This window comes from Carya illinoinensis, chromosome 11 (genome assembly GCF_018687715.1).
Source record: "Carya illinoinensis cultivar Pawnee chromosome 11, C.illinoinensisPawnee_v1, whole genome shotgun sequence".
Classification (NCBI taxonomy): domain Eukaryota; kingdom Viridiplantae; phylum Streptophyta; class Magnoliopsida; order Fagales; family Juglandaceae; genus Carya; species Carya illinoinensis.
Genome location: NC_056762.1, coordinates 43,409,330 through 43,426,197, shown reverse-complemented (window position 1 = coordinate 43,426,197; position 16,868 = coordinate 43,409,330). Strand labels below are relative to the sequence as shown.

General features: G+C 36.8%; 1 protein-coding gene and 1 long non-coding RNA gene across 2 annotated transcripts; one reads left to right on the top strand and one right to left on the bottom strand.

The window, feature by feature from the left end:
• The first annotated feature begins 779 nt into the window (after positions 1–779).
• Positions 780–4,201, top strand: LOC122282638. Its single transcript, XR_006230433.1, has 3 exons — positions 780–1,629; positions 2,328–2,472; positions 3,835–4,201. It is a non-coding gene; the product is annotated as an uncharacterized LOC122282638 (long non-coding RNA).
• Positions 4,202–6,650: 2,449 nt separating this feature from the next.
• On the bottom strand, positions 6,651–9,804 carry LOC122281998 (GDSL esterase/lipase At5g55050-like). The gene is made up of 5 exons (XM_043093905.1): positions 9,501–9,804; positions 8,789–8,934; positions 7,660–7,902; positions 7,117–7,366; positions 6,651–7,024 (listed from the first exon to the last, which is right to left on the bottom strand). Exons 1-5 carry the CDS (start codon positions 9,742–9,744, stop codon positions 6,804–6,806), a joined length of 1,104 nt encoding a protein of 367 aa, XP_042949839.1. The 5' UTR covers positions 9,745–9,804; the 3' UTR covers positions 6,651–6,803.
• Between the last annotated feature and the right edge of the window lie 7,064 nt (positions 9,805–16,868).

The following is a 16,868-nucleotide window of genomic DNA, read 5'->3' as shown; positions in this document are numbered from 1 at the left end:
AATTAAATAAATTAATAATTAAAAAATTATATATTTTATAAATTATTAATTAATTATTTCTATATAATAAATAAATAGATAATTCAATGTGGAGATTTGATATGAATAGTCAAAATCAAATTTATTTTATATTATTTTATTGTTATATAATGAAAACTATTTATTTTAACGTAGAAATTTAAATAAATGAAATAATTAATATCTAAATTTATTTTATATTCAACAAAATTATTGTTTACATATACATAATTTATTAATAATATTCTAAAAAATCAAAATTTTAGAAAATGAGAGAGGCGGGTCCGGAAGGAAGAGACTTGCCAGATTTCATTTTTTTTTATATATATATATATATGGAAAAATGCCACGTGGCTAGAGCCACGTTAGTCGGATCCAACCTCGGGAGGGAAGGGCGGTGGCTCTAGCATTTTTTAATATCTGTAGTCTATAGAAGATCTCTAGAAAAAGTACGGTACCGATCGAGACGAATGCGGCGTCGTACAATGTAATCTATTATGGTGCATTAAACAATATATTGTAATTACGAGTTTTAATTATGGCAATTTTAATGACTTAGATCCTAATAGAACGGCGAACTCATGCATATGCATGATCATAAAGGCGCACGGCATTCACATTGATAGCCATATTGTGACGAGTGTAGACTGTAGAGTCTAGACTGCAACTAGCTGCCTCACATTCAACGGGAATGTGAATTGCGGAAGACAAATATTAAACATGTTGTCTGCGACAAGGCGATGAGCGCGCAGCCTCCGTTGGATAGTATGGATCCATGAAAGGTGATCTCTTCTGTTGGAGCAATTGGCAACCAACTGGAGAATCCCCATTTGATCTCTCTCTCTCTCTCTCTCTCTCTCTCTCTCTCTCTCTCTCTCTCTCTAACTTGTTATTAGCTGTTTTATTTCAGCCTTTTGTCATTAGCACTTGTTGCTAACAATTATGTAAGGCCTAGTTAGACTATAACTCTCTAAACCTATTTCTATTTTATTAAAATATTGATAGATTTACACCTATCATGGGGGCTCTCACTAGGTAGAACAAAATATTTTTTTTTTAAAATTTTTTTACCATCATTTTTTAACTTTTAAATATTTTTTTTTTTTTAAATTCACAATATTATTAAATAATATTTTCTTAATCACTAAGTAAAAAAAAAAAAAAAAGAAATTTTAGACGAAGCTCCCAGCGAAATCCCTAACTTTTACCTTAAAATATTGATTTTCACCTTTCCATTTATTTTAATTCTAATCATAATTTAGAGCACTTCCAACGGATTTTGTAAAACTTAACTTTTTGTAAAATTTAAAGGTGATAGCTCAAAATACGCATACAATGGATTATGTATTTCAAAGTTATTATTGAGTTTATTACAATAACGCCTCTACATTTAGTGGACGTTGTAGGCAAATGTATAAATTTTTTATTCATTTTTTTTCTCTATGCTTTCTACTTCTTTCTTCCCCACAGAAGATTCTTTCGTTTAAGCCCCAATATATTTCGTGCGCCATCTTCACTTCCTCTCAAGACTGGTTCTGCTCTTCAACTCAAAAGAAGGCAACGATTGCAAAGTGCCAAAAAACAACACAGCTCAAGCATCTAATTCCTAGGGTAAATTCTTGAGCTCAAGGTTCTCCCTTTTCGATTGGTTTTTTCTTGGGCAGATTTGTGGATGGTCTAATTCTTGGTTTTGTCCTCGTTTGTATACATTTGTATATTTGTTATGAGATTCATTGTCAGTATATGTAGTTTGTTTTTCTCCTGCTACCATTTTTCTATTTCGCATGTATATCTACTATTTGTATAATGTAAATCTGCTGTAATTTCATTTTTTAAAAAATAATACCAATTGGTTTTTTTCCTGTATTTCATCATGTTTCATTCTTAAGCAAATGAGTTGAAATCTTGGGCACATGTTTTAATCTGAGCATCTCAACTGGAAACTTGCTGTCAGTTACGGGGAGATATTGTAAATATCAAAAGATATGAAGATATTATTGGTAGTTAGAGAAAATATTTGAAATAAATAAAAAATATTAAAAAATATAATATTTAAATTATATAAAAAATAGATAAGGTGATGTATGACGTATTATAAAAGTCAATATGTAAAATAGAAAAAGTAAGTTTTGATGATGTATTTTAAAGGATAGGATAAAGAAGCCATTGAGAGTGCTCTTACTTTAATTCTAAATGAGTTCAAGTTGGGTGATAAAGAATTAAATTAAATACACAAGTCCATGGAAAAAGATTATGACGAATCAAAAGAAAAACAAGATCTTCCATTATTATTCGTTTCAATTTTCTAGGCAAACAGACTTGATGTAGTCGATGGAGACAACTTTGATGAACAAGACGGAGCTGCGAAACAATTAGAGCTACTTGAATCCAGGGAAGGAGTCATCAAAACAGATCATACTAAAACCACCATTTAAAGCAGAGTCTAGAAAAGAGGTGAGATCGTGAAATTTGGGTGAAATAAGATTGTGCTTTTGAGAATAAGATTAATTTTCTGGAGTTGTGGATAGCACCAAATGAATAGCATGTGGGAACTTGAGTTTTTTTTATGTCAAAATAATATTTGGCCAGCAACTTGGATTGGCCAAATTTGGCTAGTGAAAATGATCAAAGTTAAAAGTATATTGTATATTTGCTAGGTCCATTACAGTGAGTTTTTATACAACCTACTAAAACTTTGGCTAAAATATAGCTAAGTTGATTCCAGTACTGCTAGTGCTATTAGAAACAAGCTGTACTAGATACCAATATTTTCAGGCATATTTTGCAAGAAATGACAATAGATACATTTATTCCAAATGACAAAAAGATACTTGATGATGGTAAATGGAAGATACACTCAATCATAGTACTCACATGAATCTCAGCTTAACTTATAAGTTTCAACAAATGCTACCACCATCTTAGCATACTCTTGTTAAATTTTCATGATTGTATTGTTTCAGGAAGAATTCAAATCATCATTGGTACTAATTATTTGGAAAAAAGTATCTATGTAAGAGCATTGGCAATGGCCGAACTATTGTTAAGTCTAAAATTTAATTAGAATCTCATATTTTGGCCATAACATCAATTTTTAGCTAAATAAGTCCACATTAGACTAGTCATCTTAAATGTAAAATAATAATATAATATTATATATTTTAATAATATTTGATTAATTTTTTTTATATTTTACAAATACACTTAATTCATATATTAATTTATAATTTTATTAAAAAATAAAATGTGGTAATTTATTTCAATGTAGTACTTATATGATTTATTTCAATGTGGTAATTTATTTCAATGTGATAAAGAGAGATGGAGAAGTTGATGAAAAGAATAAAATAATTGGATAGAGTTGAATAGTAACTCTCCAACAATAGAGAGCTCTCTTAATTTACTGTAGTTCAAGTGTTGAGTTTTGGACTTTTGATTAGTCTAATGTGAAAGTTTTTTCTCACATCTAGATAAAATTTAAATTTATATTGGCATTTAGCTAGGCTATTGCCAATCCTCTAAAGCAGGTCAGTCATTCCTACTTCCTTTCAAGAGACGAACATGCCCTTCATTATCTATCATATTTTCATTGCTAATTAAGTACGTAAATGGATTTTGCTCTATCTACCTGATTTTCTCAATCCTCCTGATAATAGTTACATATATGTCACACACATTTATTTTGGTGTATGAAGTACTCTCCTATATATGCTTCAGACAATCCTATTTTAATTTGAAATAAATTTTCTGCTTCAGACAATCCTATTTTAATTTGAAATAAATTTTCTAACTTTTGTAATGGTATATATTATGAAGATTGTGCGCGCATGGCTTCGAGTGAATGAATCCACAACGCTTCAAAAACATTGCTCCTCCTTTCTTTTGAAGTTTTGACAGTCAAGCATGTTGTGATCCCTTTAATCGATAATCCTAGTCAAGCTAGCTAGTGCCGTCGATGTAATAAGATTCAAATACTAGCATCCTTATTAATCTTGTGTCCCAAACACCTCCATACAAAATGTTGGTATCGTTTGAATTTTTCATTTCATTGTAATTTTTTATTTTATTAGTGTATTTCATTAACACAATGATAGAACATAGATTAAAGAGAAGAGTTTTGTAATTCTATTAATTTCCCCACCATACCATTTTACAGTGTGTGAGGTCAGTATATATTGACTTGAGTATAGCTACAAGGAAAGAATAAAAGGAATTAAACTATTACAGTTCAGTTAAACTAGCTGCCAAGGAATAACAGACTATAGAATCATCGGTGATATTCTTGAAGCTTCTGCTGAGATGGATTTTTCCACGTCACTGTCCGGCCAGCTTGGTAATTGAGTCATTTTGCTTGGATGATACACTTGTGTTGACACAAAAAATCTTACACCTGCATTTTGGGTGTTGATAATTAGTATGTAACTTAGATTTGTTAAACTAGGCTCTTGCGTAGGTGGATGTTGAATGTTAGCATTTTCTCTCTCTAGGCACTTTGAAAACTTTGTATGCGGGATAGTTGCATTGGCGCATGATGCGTACAAAATACTGGTGGAGTCTACATGGAAACAAATATGGTGCGTTTAAGAATTTTTTACCATGCATTTCATCCCAATTTTCCAGTTTCTGAAACCCATCTCCTACTCCACTTCCCAGTTTCCTCCCTCTCCTCCTCCATCTTCACCCTCCTTCATCTCCCTCCTCTGTCCCCTCTGTGTCGAGCCCCGTGATGGGTTTTTGAACCCAAACTCCTGCTATCTCCTTCCTCTATCTCCTCCATGTCGTGACTCGATATGCTTTCTGAACCCTAACGAGAGATGTAAGGCTAGCTATGGCTGCCGAAGCATATATGTTCTCATAATATGATTTAGGAGCCTATATTTTAAAAGTTTTGGTGATCTTACTGATTTTAATAGAGATTCTGACAAGAAAATATTCGAGCGTATACAAAAAAGGATTTGAAGTTGTTCGTGCTTCTCAAACTGAAGGGATAGTTGGTCAATAGAACTCCCTAGATTCGAGAAGAAAAAGTAATCCTTGAATGGAATGGACATTTAGCTTCTTTGACTAAGGACAAGGGCTCTGCTTTTTCTTTTTTCCCAATCCTGATTCACGAAGCCTATTTACCAACTTTTGATGCATTGCAACTTGGAACTTAAAACTTGAGCCAACAGAGAGGCATTTTAGGACGAAAGTTAATGGAAAATGCTTAAGAATGATATTAGTTTTATCTTGTCCTTGAAAATGGGAGAAATGAACCCACTTAACACAGATGATGACAAAAAAATAGTGGAGGTGAAGTGTTCAAAGCTGCCAGGGGAGTGGGTCGTGGAGGTGAAGGTGGTCGCGATGGAGAACTGAATGAAAGCTTCGTTTCATTCTCTGTTTTCTTTTCTATCTTTAATTATGATTCATTTCCCTTCTTTCATTTTACTTTTTAATTCTTTAATTCAAGATTTTTACTACATACAAGTAAAGTCGCGTATTAATCTGTATATCTTAAAAGTTGCTAATTCTTTAATTCAAAATTTTTTCATACTTAAAAGTTAAATTAACACTATTTTTAATAAAATTTATTTTTTAATCAATTACAATAAATTAATACACATATTAATGCACAAATGTACTTGCAACTAAATTTTACTTAATTCAATCATGCTGATATGGCAGGTGTGCGCAAGTCACCTGCGCCGAGTCTCCTGCCTGCATGTAGCGGGATTAAAGGGGGGAATAGTTGATAAAGTACATAAGACAAATAAAAAAAAAAAAGAAAAAAAAATTGAGATGGTGAAATGGAAATACAAATCCAAAATTGAAAATAATTTTTTCCTTCAACTAGTCTAGTACTTCCTGATATGAGGGTAGGGTTTCACCAACCCCAAATTCAACCGCCTCAGCCCACAATCTAGCAGTAATTAATATATATGCACAAAAACAACAGTAGAATAACGAAGACGGGCACTTCATGGAGGCTAGTTGTGTAATATTGCGAGTTTACAAAATAGATGTGATAATATGTGATATGATCTGTTAATCTAACACGAACACGATACGATAATAGTAAGTTTGAGTTTAGTTTTAACAGGTTTGGATCAAAACGGGTTGACCTGTTAAGATACAATTATTTAATGGGTTGATAACGCGTCAACTCGTTTTGACACGTTAAAACCCATTATGACCTATTAAGAAAATTAAAGTTACAATTATACATTATACTTAAAAGTAACATTTTTAGAATTTTAATTTCAATATTTTTATTATTTGGGTTGTAATTTTGGACTCGTGGTTATATTAGTTTTATAATTTTTATAAATATTGTGATTTTAACATTTATATAAAATTATACTAAATTTAATCAGGTCAAATTAGTTAATTTCGAGTCTATTCAATCCATTTACATAAACTAGTTGAAACGGATTGATACGACACGACTTATTATGTTAATGGGTTGTGATAGGACTTGATATTTTAACACGACAAGTTTAACGAGTAGAATTCGGATTTACTCATATAGTATAATATACATGTCTTAACATGACATGAACACAATCCTGTTAACATAATTTGACGAAATGGTTTCGCAGGATTCGATCAATTGTCTTGATTGTGGGATATCATTGAGAAATAAGAATCCGTGTTATCAAAAGATTTTCTGCGATTATTTCTAATATGGAATGAGTCAATCATCCACCACTTTGATATTTTATTGAACAAAAATGGCGATATTGTTCCTCCATTGATAAAAAATTTTGATTTCTAGAAAGTATCATGATCATCCAATTGACATCCTACAAAGCAATTAGCTGATGCACACTAAACGGAAATGTGTATTTTGAAGGACCGTCGAAAAAGATGTCTATAAGGATGCGCTGAGCGGCCTCTGTAGGATGGAATGGGTCCCAGAAGAGGTGGTCGCTTCTGTTGGAGCAACGAGGCGAAATTTGGAAGCAAGTAGGTATACCACGATAGTTCCCTTGTCCACAACATGCAGCTTTAAACTCATCAAATCCTGAAATACCACAATCATAGGTAATTCATAAAAAATACGACAATCATAACTTTAAACTCGTCCTTGTCTTTTTCAATAAATTACTACTATACCATAATGTTTTGCGTTCTGGATTAAGTTTTGCAAGACACCGTAAGAATCGTAATAAGTGTAGCTCATATCCTTGATTTCTGATTTCAATTTCCGCAACATCGGCGTAACGCCTTCATTGTACATTATACTCAGGGAGTTCACTACTTCATTGCATTCTCCTCCTTTTTCCCAAGCCCTCAGAAACGGGCAGCACCCGACTGCAGAGGCCCCTATAACCAGAAACTTACGTGCACCGTAATCGTATAGACGCTATCCAAAAAAAATTCAAAACACAAACACATGGTGAGCTAATGATTTAAAACTTAAAACTCAATGTCTCTATGCACATATATAATTTGTATGTAGCGTATTTCTTGCCTTTGTTTCTTTTGTATCATATGATTTATGTAATACAAATTAAAGAGAACCAAATTAAGCATTATTAATTTGCTTCTGTGATAATTCGGTTTGGAATGAAATAAACAAACAAAAACTGAAAATAGCTGTCTTTTGTTATATTTTCAGATCCGAATTAAAAAAACATTGGAAATTTTGTTACATACCCTTAATTGTTCTTCTAGTGTAGCAAGTATCAAATCCATGCGCTGCTGTGGGGTCTTGTTCTTGATGCTGGGATCAGCAAGAAGCGCTAGCGTGGAAAACATGACATCGTTGTTTCCAATCGCCATCATGAAGATAGATTTAGCAAAAAGCTTCTGCGCAGCAGATGGTCCTAGCTGTTGCTTCAACTCTTCAGATACCGTTGCAAAATAGTCTATTTGTGTCCACAAAGGTATTACCTCTCCCTGGGATGAAAAAAAAAAAAGAACGGCACCGACCGATCGCGCGTTAGCCAGTTGGTGGTGGGAGTAGACTAAAAGTCTGCAGTTCGCGTGAGTCAAATTAAGGAAAATGGTGAGCGAACATCCTCTAAAATTCCGGCCGGTTTGGATTGAAAGTGCAGATCAGATGTTTTCATCTGCGTACACTTTATTCCTTTATCCAAATATATTATATTTTATTTCTAAATTTTAAAAATATTAACTTAAATAAGCAGTAATAAAGAGTATGTAAACAATAAAATCTGATAGTGAACAGTTTATAAACAGTACATAGTGTATAAACAGTGTACAACTGAAAATTTAAATAGTGGGACTCATACATTTTTTAAATTTAAAAAATTAAAAACTATCTCATCTCATTTTATTAAGCAAATATATTTTTTTTTACAAACTATTTCATCTCATTTTAACTAAAAAATTTACTACTATTTAAAATATCTCTTTTCATCTAAATTGTGTATTTAAATGAGATTTTAATTTCTTGTCATTTGAATTTTTTTTATCATATAGTAATTTTCATAAAATAAGTTAAATATATTTAAATATTTAAATATATAAAATAAATATTTAAATATATATTTTCATAAATTTTCATATAAAATAAAATAAATAATTTAAATTTTTTGAAAATAAAATAATTTTCAATTCAACTCATATGCAAAAACAATTAAAGCCTTTTTGGTTTCGAAAATTTTACTCTACTCATGTGGCAAACCGACCCGTGTTGATGCAATGATGCAGAATATATTGGTGCATAACAGAATTAAAAATGGTGCCGTACGTAGTGCAGTGCACCACGAACAAAAACAAAGAAGGGAAAAGTAGTACTAAAGTTGTCGTTTTCACTAACAAAAATAAATCCTGTACTGTTAAGGATTCCGGCAGCTGCGGAGGCGAAGTTTGCACCAGTTAGGAACGACGTCGCGTTATTGATCTTTCCGGGCCTGGATACCAAGGAGAGATATGGTGGTGAAGAAGGCAAGCCCACTCTCTCAGCTGCCCAAAAATTCCATCCAATTTCAAATTTTAGGTCGTGAAAACCAGGCAATATCAGTGTATACTAATATGCAGTACTTCCTGATCTGCTACTATATATTAATGATCAAAAATGAAATCTAGCTAACTTCTGAATGCTGCATGATATTCATGTCTGGTCTCCAGATGCATGCAGTAAATTATTGATTCTAGGTTAAAGCTTTTACTGCAGTACTTCCTGATCTGCTACTATATATTAATGATCAAAAATGAAATCTAGCTAACTTCTGAATGCTGCATGATATTCATGTCTGGTCTCCAGATGCATGCAGTAAATTATTGATTCTAGGTTAAAGCTTTTACCTAATGAAAAAGCAAAAACAGTTGTACCTACTGTGTATCATGTCTATTTGTAGAGAGAATTAATGTAATCACATAAACAGTAAATCTAATTTGATCTCTTGCTGTACTATAACAATGGTGCATGCATGCATGGCTATTGCCTAATATTGATCTCTTGAGAGAGGCTTTTATCATGTGAAGTAGTACTGTTGCTGAAGGTATATATATAATTCTATATATAATACCAACGAAGTCTGCAACGTTCTTGCCGTTGCAAAACCTCCCGGTAGGTATCATGCCAGGAAAGTCGATTCCGTTGGGTGTGAAATTTGCTTTGGCAAATGTATTTTTCAGGTAGTTGTTGTTGCCCACGTCTGTTATAGAATCTCCAAATATAAATACGGCCGGGACCAACTGAGCCTCCAAGAAATTCAATCTCGAGAGAAAGATGACGAGGAAACTGAGTAGCAAAATATTCGAATTAGCCATTGTTGGAGTCTCAGACAACTCTGATGATCTATAACGTATCTTTCAAAATATTGTGTGTGGTATATATATATATTTGCAGGGAAGCCATTGGTTGATCTGTTGGGTTCTATATAAGTACCGACGATTTATGTCGTAAACAGTGGATCGAGTAAAAGAACAGCAACAACAACATGCAAGTACTATTTAAGTTTACGTACGTGTAGACGCATATATAATCTTCAACATCGATTCTAAAATAGACGTACGCATACTTTTGACCATCAGCTTGTAGGCGCATACCATTCAACTATTCAGTATACGTAAGAGTCGATCTTAGTACTGTTCAATATTAAACCCACTTTCCGCGATGTGTGGGTACACAACAGTAGCGGTGTCTTTTGCATGCTATGAATTATCATTATTAATATTCATGCGTATAGCTTCCGTCGAAACTGCAGGAAAAAAAAAAAAGTTTAGTTTCCGCCTAAAGAATATATATCAACAATAAAATTAATGAAAGTCGATGCAAAGTAATTAGGGTTTGTTTGGGAAGACAATTGTTCTCAAATACTTTTGTACTACTTTCTTACTATTTACAAACTATATATTCACAAATTATTTATTACTATTTTTATTATTATTCACATATAATTTGAGATACTCTTGATATCCAAAATGAGTCTTAAGATTTGTGTGTAGTTAAGTTTGGCACAATCCCCTAGACAAGATGATATTGTCTAAGAAAAATTATATTATCAAGTTAAAATACACTTACAAAAGTGCTTATACGACGTAACTTGATCGATTTTGAAAATAAATTTTAAAATTTAAATTTTATATATTCAAATCTTACCATTTAAGTAATGTAGATAATCTGTTTTATACACGGACTAGAATAAATCCATTGTCCAATATAAAACCCATTGTCTACTAATTTATTCCATATCCATAATATGTTTGGTTTTCATTTTTTGTGGTGTTAATGTCGTGTTTTGTACGTATTTGGATTAGGTTCCAAGTGACTTGGGTCTTTGATCTTGAACCTGCACACTCAGAGAAAACACATAGAGTCAGGGGTCTTAGTGGAGGCTAGAGAGTCTCTGATGCTTAAGTTATTATCACTTTAATAGTTCGAGTGAGAGAGTAGAAATTAGATCAGAGAGCCCAAAGAGAGTTCTTGCATTCGTCTTCATGTCTTCTCGAGGTCGTTATCGTTTGATTTCCTCTTTTTTCGGAAGGGTCAACCATTTCACTTTCTGGTTCTTCCACTTGTCAGGTCTTTCGACTCCCCTGCTTGGTCTTTTCATCATTTCATTCGACATGCGACGGTTCCCTTCCTTACCTTATGGGCACTTTTTCTGATGGTTGAATTTCGGTGCTTGATTGTGTCCATTCTGTCTTTTCTGCATTGATGGTATCAGGTGGCTCCCCTTCACTCTCCATCTTGCCGCTTGCTTAACAGGATTTGAACCATTCCATATCCCACATGCAGCACATGTGAGCGGAAATCCAATCGTCACTTCCCTTTATAAGTTCGACCCTGCCTTTCTTCCCCCCTTTACCATATTTGCATTCTCATCTCTTTGTGCCCTAACCTTTTTGCTTTCCCTTTCGACTCATTTCTTCTTCCGTACTCATTTTAACCCCACTCTCAATGGCTTCCCAGAAGGTTGTTCAATCCAAGATTCCCAGGAGTTAGATCACCCTGAGGTTCGCACTACGAAACAAACTTTTGCTATTTATCACTGGCGCTTGAAGGCTACCCCAGAATTCTTGTCGTTGGTGATTTCCACCTATCATGTTTTGGAAAAGGTGCATTTTTAGGTCCCTGGACCACGAGAAGGGCCAATCGATGCTGAGGGTTACGTCTCTCATGTTGCACTCTTCCCTAGCATGTTCTCTTGCGGGTTGAGGTTACCATTTCCTCACCCTATCCGTGACGTACTAGATTGTCATGGATTAGCCATCTCTCAGCTTCACCCAAATGTTTGGAGGATTTTGATGTACTATTGCATTCTATGGCAGCGTGCCTTGTTAAAGTCTAATTCGGAGCACGCTGACCTTACTGGTCGTGAATTCTTTTTGACCCACAACCTCATAAAGTGTGAAAGGAACCTTTACAGTTTCAGGGCGATGCACTGGATTCGTGCTATTGCAAGGTCAAAGACTGGACCAACAAATTCTTTTTCGAGGAGCTGGAAATTTTCAATTGGATAGGTAACTCATGGGGAGTTCCATGTCCGAGCTATGTGGGGGGTTATCCCTGATGAAAAAGCAATACAACAATCGGCTTCTCTCGAGGAGCTACGTCGTATCGCCCTCGTTAAGGAGTGGCTAAAGAATCACCGGGATGTTATCCTCTTATAAGCCCTTCTCGGGGAGGAGAATATAGTGGTGCATCTGCATCCTCTAAGCCACACCATCTTTGGTGACCGCACTATCCCCATACGGTTGCAAGCCACCCATGCGACGAAGCATTCCTCTAGCCCTCCTCCAGTAGCCAAAGGAAAGAAACCCTCCAAGGAAAAGGCTAGGGCTGGCCACTTCCCGTGATGCCTACCCCGTAGCCAACTCTCTCTGTCCATCCTTCAAATCCTCTGCAGAGGCCAGAGGGAGTGAAACCCGCCATCCATAATGCGTCAGTTGCTCCTCTTTCCATTGTTGCCTTAGTCACAGAGCCTATGATAATTGAGACTCCAATGGCACTAGCCGCTTTCGCGGGCCTATGTAGGCTGTTCCAGAGGGCCAAAATAATCTCGATGCACTTTTATGGGGGCCTCCTAGAACCAGATCCCAGGCTGTCAACCTTGGTAGAGCCTCTTCCCGAGGTGAACGTATAGATGATCCCTTATTCTCTATCCACTGCGTAATCTGCAATTGGGGATCAAGTCTTTGAGGGCGCTTCTAAAGATCACACAAAATGGCCCAACCCAAATGCATAAAGGGTGCCTTCACCTGAGTGCCCTTGTTCCCACACCTCAAAAGAGGGTCTTGCTCCTGCCCTTGTCGTCGTCGAGCACATGGCGGCTTCTGCTGAAAAGCTAGTTGAGAGAACTCTTGGGGGAGAAGATGAGTTAAACTTGGTCACGATCTCTGACCACGCAGTCGAGGCATCAATTACTCTAATCTCTTTATCGCCCATCATTGACTCGCCAGCTATCGAAATAGAGGTGATTGTGGAAACAAGGGCCGAGAAAGGAGATCTGGGCTCTTCTAGCGAAGGGAGGGAACACTTAAATCTTTAGGAGGAGCATTCTTCAATCACTGAGGTCCCCTCTCATTCCCAGGTTGCCATCGGCCTTGCAGAGGGGGTTATGGGCACAACCGAAGGGGTGGAGTTTGTGATGCGGCCACCACTCAAAAAGTGCTAAATGGAGACTGTTCTCACTTCCACTTGGTCTGAGGCTGGTGGAGCTTGGGCAGAATCATTGAAACGGATGACTAAGTCCCTGATTGACTTCTTTTTAGAGGTCTTTTTCACTCGTCGATCTATCTCTTTTCCTATTTTCTCTCTTTCTTTCTTTTTTCTTTTACCATTTTGACCCTCTTAGTGTTTGCTTTCACTGATGGCAGGGAGCAACTCGATTGGCCGCCTTCATAATGAGCGGCTAGGAGGTAGTCATAGGGGAGAACAAGACCCTCCACTCTTTGGCACAACAAGCTCTTCAATTTCAACACGGGGAGAGAATGTTGAGTTGAGGGGCAGCTGAGGCTCAGCAACTCAAGCTGCTAGAGGAAGAACATTGGTCCCTCTCAGATGTCTACGATCTCCCTTCAGACCCTAATTCCCTTGAGCATGGCTATACCCTGGGTCGAGATATGATCCCTAACGCCTTCCCTCTTGATTTTGATGCTCCCGAGCCTAGTCCTGAGTGCCTGAGGTAGATCCAGACACTCTTGAGCCCTACCCCGATGTTCCTCTGCCTTAGTGTTTATTTATGTTTCCCATGATGTAAACTTCTTTGTAAAAATGTAAATGTTTCCCTTGTAAATAAATGTGCATTTTTCTTCATTGTCCTATTGTGCATATTAACTTATTGCATTTTCCTTGACTTTTTATTTATTTATCAGCCTGATGGGCCCATGATCTCATCCTCAGCCTAGTTCGTTGATACAAGGGTTGAGACAAGTCCATGGAGACATGGTACTTGGCTCCTCAATCTTCCCGTCAACCCTTTTTGAGTTCGTCTTCTTCGCTTTCCTTTGTTTGTACTTTGTATATACATTTTGCAAGCTTTAGGGGAGCGTATTGGGTGGGGGACAACGTCATTTGCCCTACGAAAAATTCTTAAGTGGAGTCGGCTCTTTTTACTTAGTCAAGTAACCTCAATTTGGTGGAACTCTTAAAGAGTTAAACTATGCCATGGAGAGACTGGACCCCCATTTTGTGGGAAGAAGCGTCAAGATGCCTTGGGCTAATTCCTCATCTTTGATATCCCGGAGGGCGAGATGTCATGCAGTCAGGAAATTTAACACATTGCTGGAGTTGTGTAGGATGTGGATTCGAACGCATAAAGCACGTGTGAAGGTGGTCGGGTAGGCAAGTGACTTGCGTACCTATTTGGGCATGTTTGAGGTCGGGCGGTCCCTAACCCCTCACGCTTGTTATAAAAATGGCAACAAGCCTGGCAATTTAAAGACTGGACCCACTTCTTTGGTGTGACGGAGGTCAAGCAGTTCGTTAAGGTTGAACTTACCCTAAGTCTTTAGAAGAGGTTGAGCAGTGCGTTCAGGATAGACTCATCTCGTTGACCCTTGTGCTTGGCAATGGGGGCCAAACAACACGTTAAGGCTGGACTTTCCCTAAGTTTTTAGAGAAGGTCAAGCAGCGCATTCAGGTTGAACTTGCTTCATTGACCCTTGCGCTTGGCATGGGAGGCCAAGCAGCTCGTTAAGGGCTGGACTTATGTTAAGTCTTTAGAAGAGGTTGAGCAACGCGTTTAGGCTAAACTCACGTCATTGACCCTTGTGTTTGGCGTGGGGAGCCGAGCAGCATGTTAAGGCTGGACTCGTTCTAAGCTTTTAAAGGCAATCGAGCATTGCATTCAGGCTGGACTCGCCTTGTGGACCCTTGCACTTGGCAAGGGGGGCTGAGTAGCATGTTAAGATTGGACTCGTCGAAAGTCTTTAGAGGAGGTCAAGAGACTAAACCCGTATTTCACCGTGAGGTAGACCAGGCCTACGGTCAGACTGACCTGTTGGCCCACAATGAAAACGTAAATAGGGGATGTTTGTTCATGCTTCGAAAGTCAAACGAGTCAATGTAAATAATCTCTGAAATTTGCAACCCTGAGCTGTCCTGCTAAAGTGTGGCTAAGGTCTAAGGAGCTACTTGTTTTTCATTCCATTGCAGGAGATGACGTTCCCAAGTAGCGTCGTGTAGTCGAAGGACTATGCCTGCACTATGTCTGCGGAGGGGTAAGGATACCTTAGGCTAATCCCATCCCTTTGGGGGAGGTAATTTGTCAGATGGATGAGAAGCTGGTTCGCACTTTGCAAAGATAGGGGCTGGGGTAAATTATTCGGGCTATCGAAAAGCTAGATCCGCTCTCTTCCGTGGGGAGGTTAGGCCACCGCAGGAGTTGGTCCTACCTATCGACCCTCGCGAAGAAATAGATTGTTCAAATTATTTAAGATTAGACCTGCTCCCGTCCATTGACACCACGTAAAAGGTAAGCCTTGGATCAAGTTATCATCGTGGTGGGGTAGGGATGTATTTTGCTATAAAATAAAGCATAGTTTTGGTCAAAATAACATCGAGAATGATAACGAAAGTGGACGCAGACTTAAGATATGCGTGCAGTCAAGTACGGCACAACTCCTTAGACAATTCGATTGTCCGAATCTAAAACCCAACGTCGAGTACTGATTTCTGCCCATCCATAAAAGGAAAATTTTAGTTGCAAGCACAATTGTGCACTAATATGTGCACCAATCTATTGTGATTGGTCAAAAAATAGATTTTATTGAAAACAGTGCTAATTAAAATTTTAAGTATGAAAGAATCAGTGTTGGTACGCAAATTAGTACGCGACTTTGCTTGTATGTAACAAAACTCTCCATAAAATGGTTGGTTTTTCCTTTTCGGTGGTTTGCTCTTAGAGCATCCATCCTTCACAGTGTAATATCCATTTTGTATTAATATTACTAGGTATAAATTTTAAATAAGTCTTTTTTTCTAGAAATATATGTCTCGTTGAGAAAGAATAGATTTTTGTATTCTTGATAGGAGAATTTATTTTCGACAAAAAGACTGTAAAATTTATCTATTTAACACTCATAAAAATTATTATTCAATATATATATGGGGTTGTACTTACCCTTCCCAAATTACGCGTTATCCACTTTTATTAATAAATCCTTATACTTTTTAAATGTAAAAGTAAAAGTTTGGAGGTCAGATCATAATAAAGGCGCACGACATTCACATTGATAGCTATATTGTGGCGAGTGTAGAGTCTAGACGGCAATTAGTTGTCTCACATTCAATGGGAATGTGAATTGCGAAAGACAAATATCAAACTTCTTGTATGCGATAAGGCGGTGAGCAGCCTTCATTGGATGGTATAGATCTAGATCCCAGGAAAGGTGATCTCTTCTGTTGGAGCAATTGGCAACCAACCTTGGGTTGCAAGAGAATCCCCATTTGTTCTCTCTCTCTCTCTCTCTCTCTCTCTCTCTCTCTCATTAGCTACCTGTTTTATTTCAGCCTTTTGTCATTAGCACTTGTTGCTCGTCAGAACAATTCTGTAAGGCCTACTAATTTTCTCGTCAACAAGTAAATTTTCTAACTTTTGTAATGGTATATTATGAAGCTTGTGCATGGTTTTGAGTGAATAAATTCATAACACTTCAAAAACATTCCTCCTCCCTTATTTTGAAGTTTTGACAGTCATACATGTTGTGATCCCTTACGGAGATTATTTAGGACTCCTCCTGGCATTACGAAGGCGGACACTTCATGAAGGCTAGCTGTGTTATGCCGAGTCAACAACGCAATTAGCTGCTTCACACTCAACGGAAATGTGTATTTTGAAGGACTAAAAAATGATGTCTATAAGGATGCGCTGAGCGGCCTCTGTAGGATGGAATGGGTCCCAGAAGAGATGGTCGCTTCTGTTGGAGCAACGGGGCGAAGTTTGGAA

Excerpts from the sequence above, each read along its gene's own strand:
- LOC122281998 (XM_043093905.1), bottom strand. The coding sequence starts at position 9,744 with ATGGCTAATTCGAATATTTTGCTACTCAGTTTCCTCGTCATCTTTCTC. Across the intron at positions 8,935-9,500 it reads GAACGTTGCAGACTTCGTTG|CTGAGAGAGTGGGCTTGCCT; the intron begins GTATTATATATA and ends ATTTTTGGGCAG. Across the intron at positions 7,903-8,788 it reads ACAGTACAGGATTTATTTTT|GGAGAGGTAATACCTTTGTG; the intron begins GTTAGTGAAAAC and ends TTTTCATCCCAG.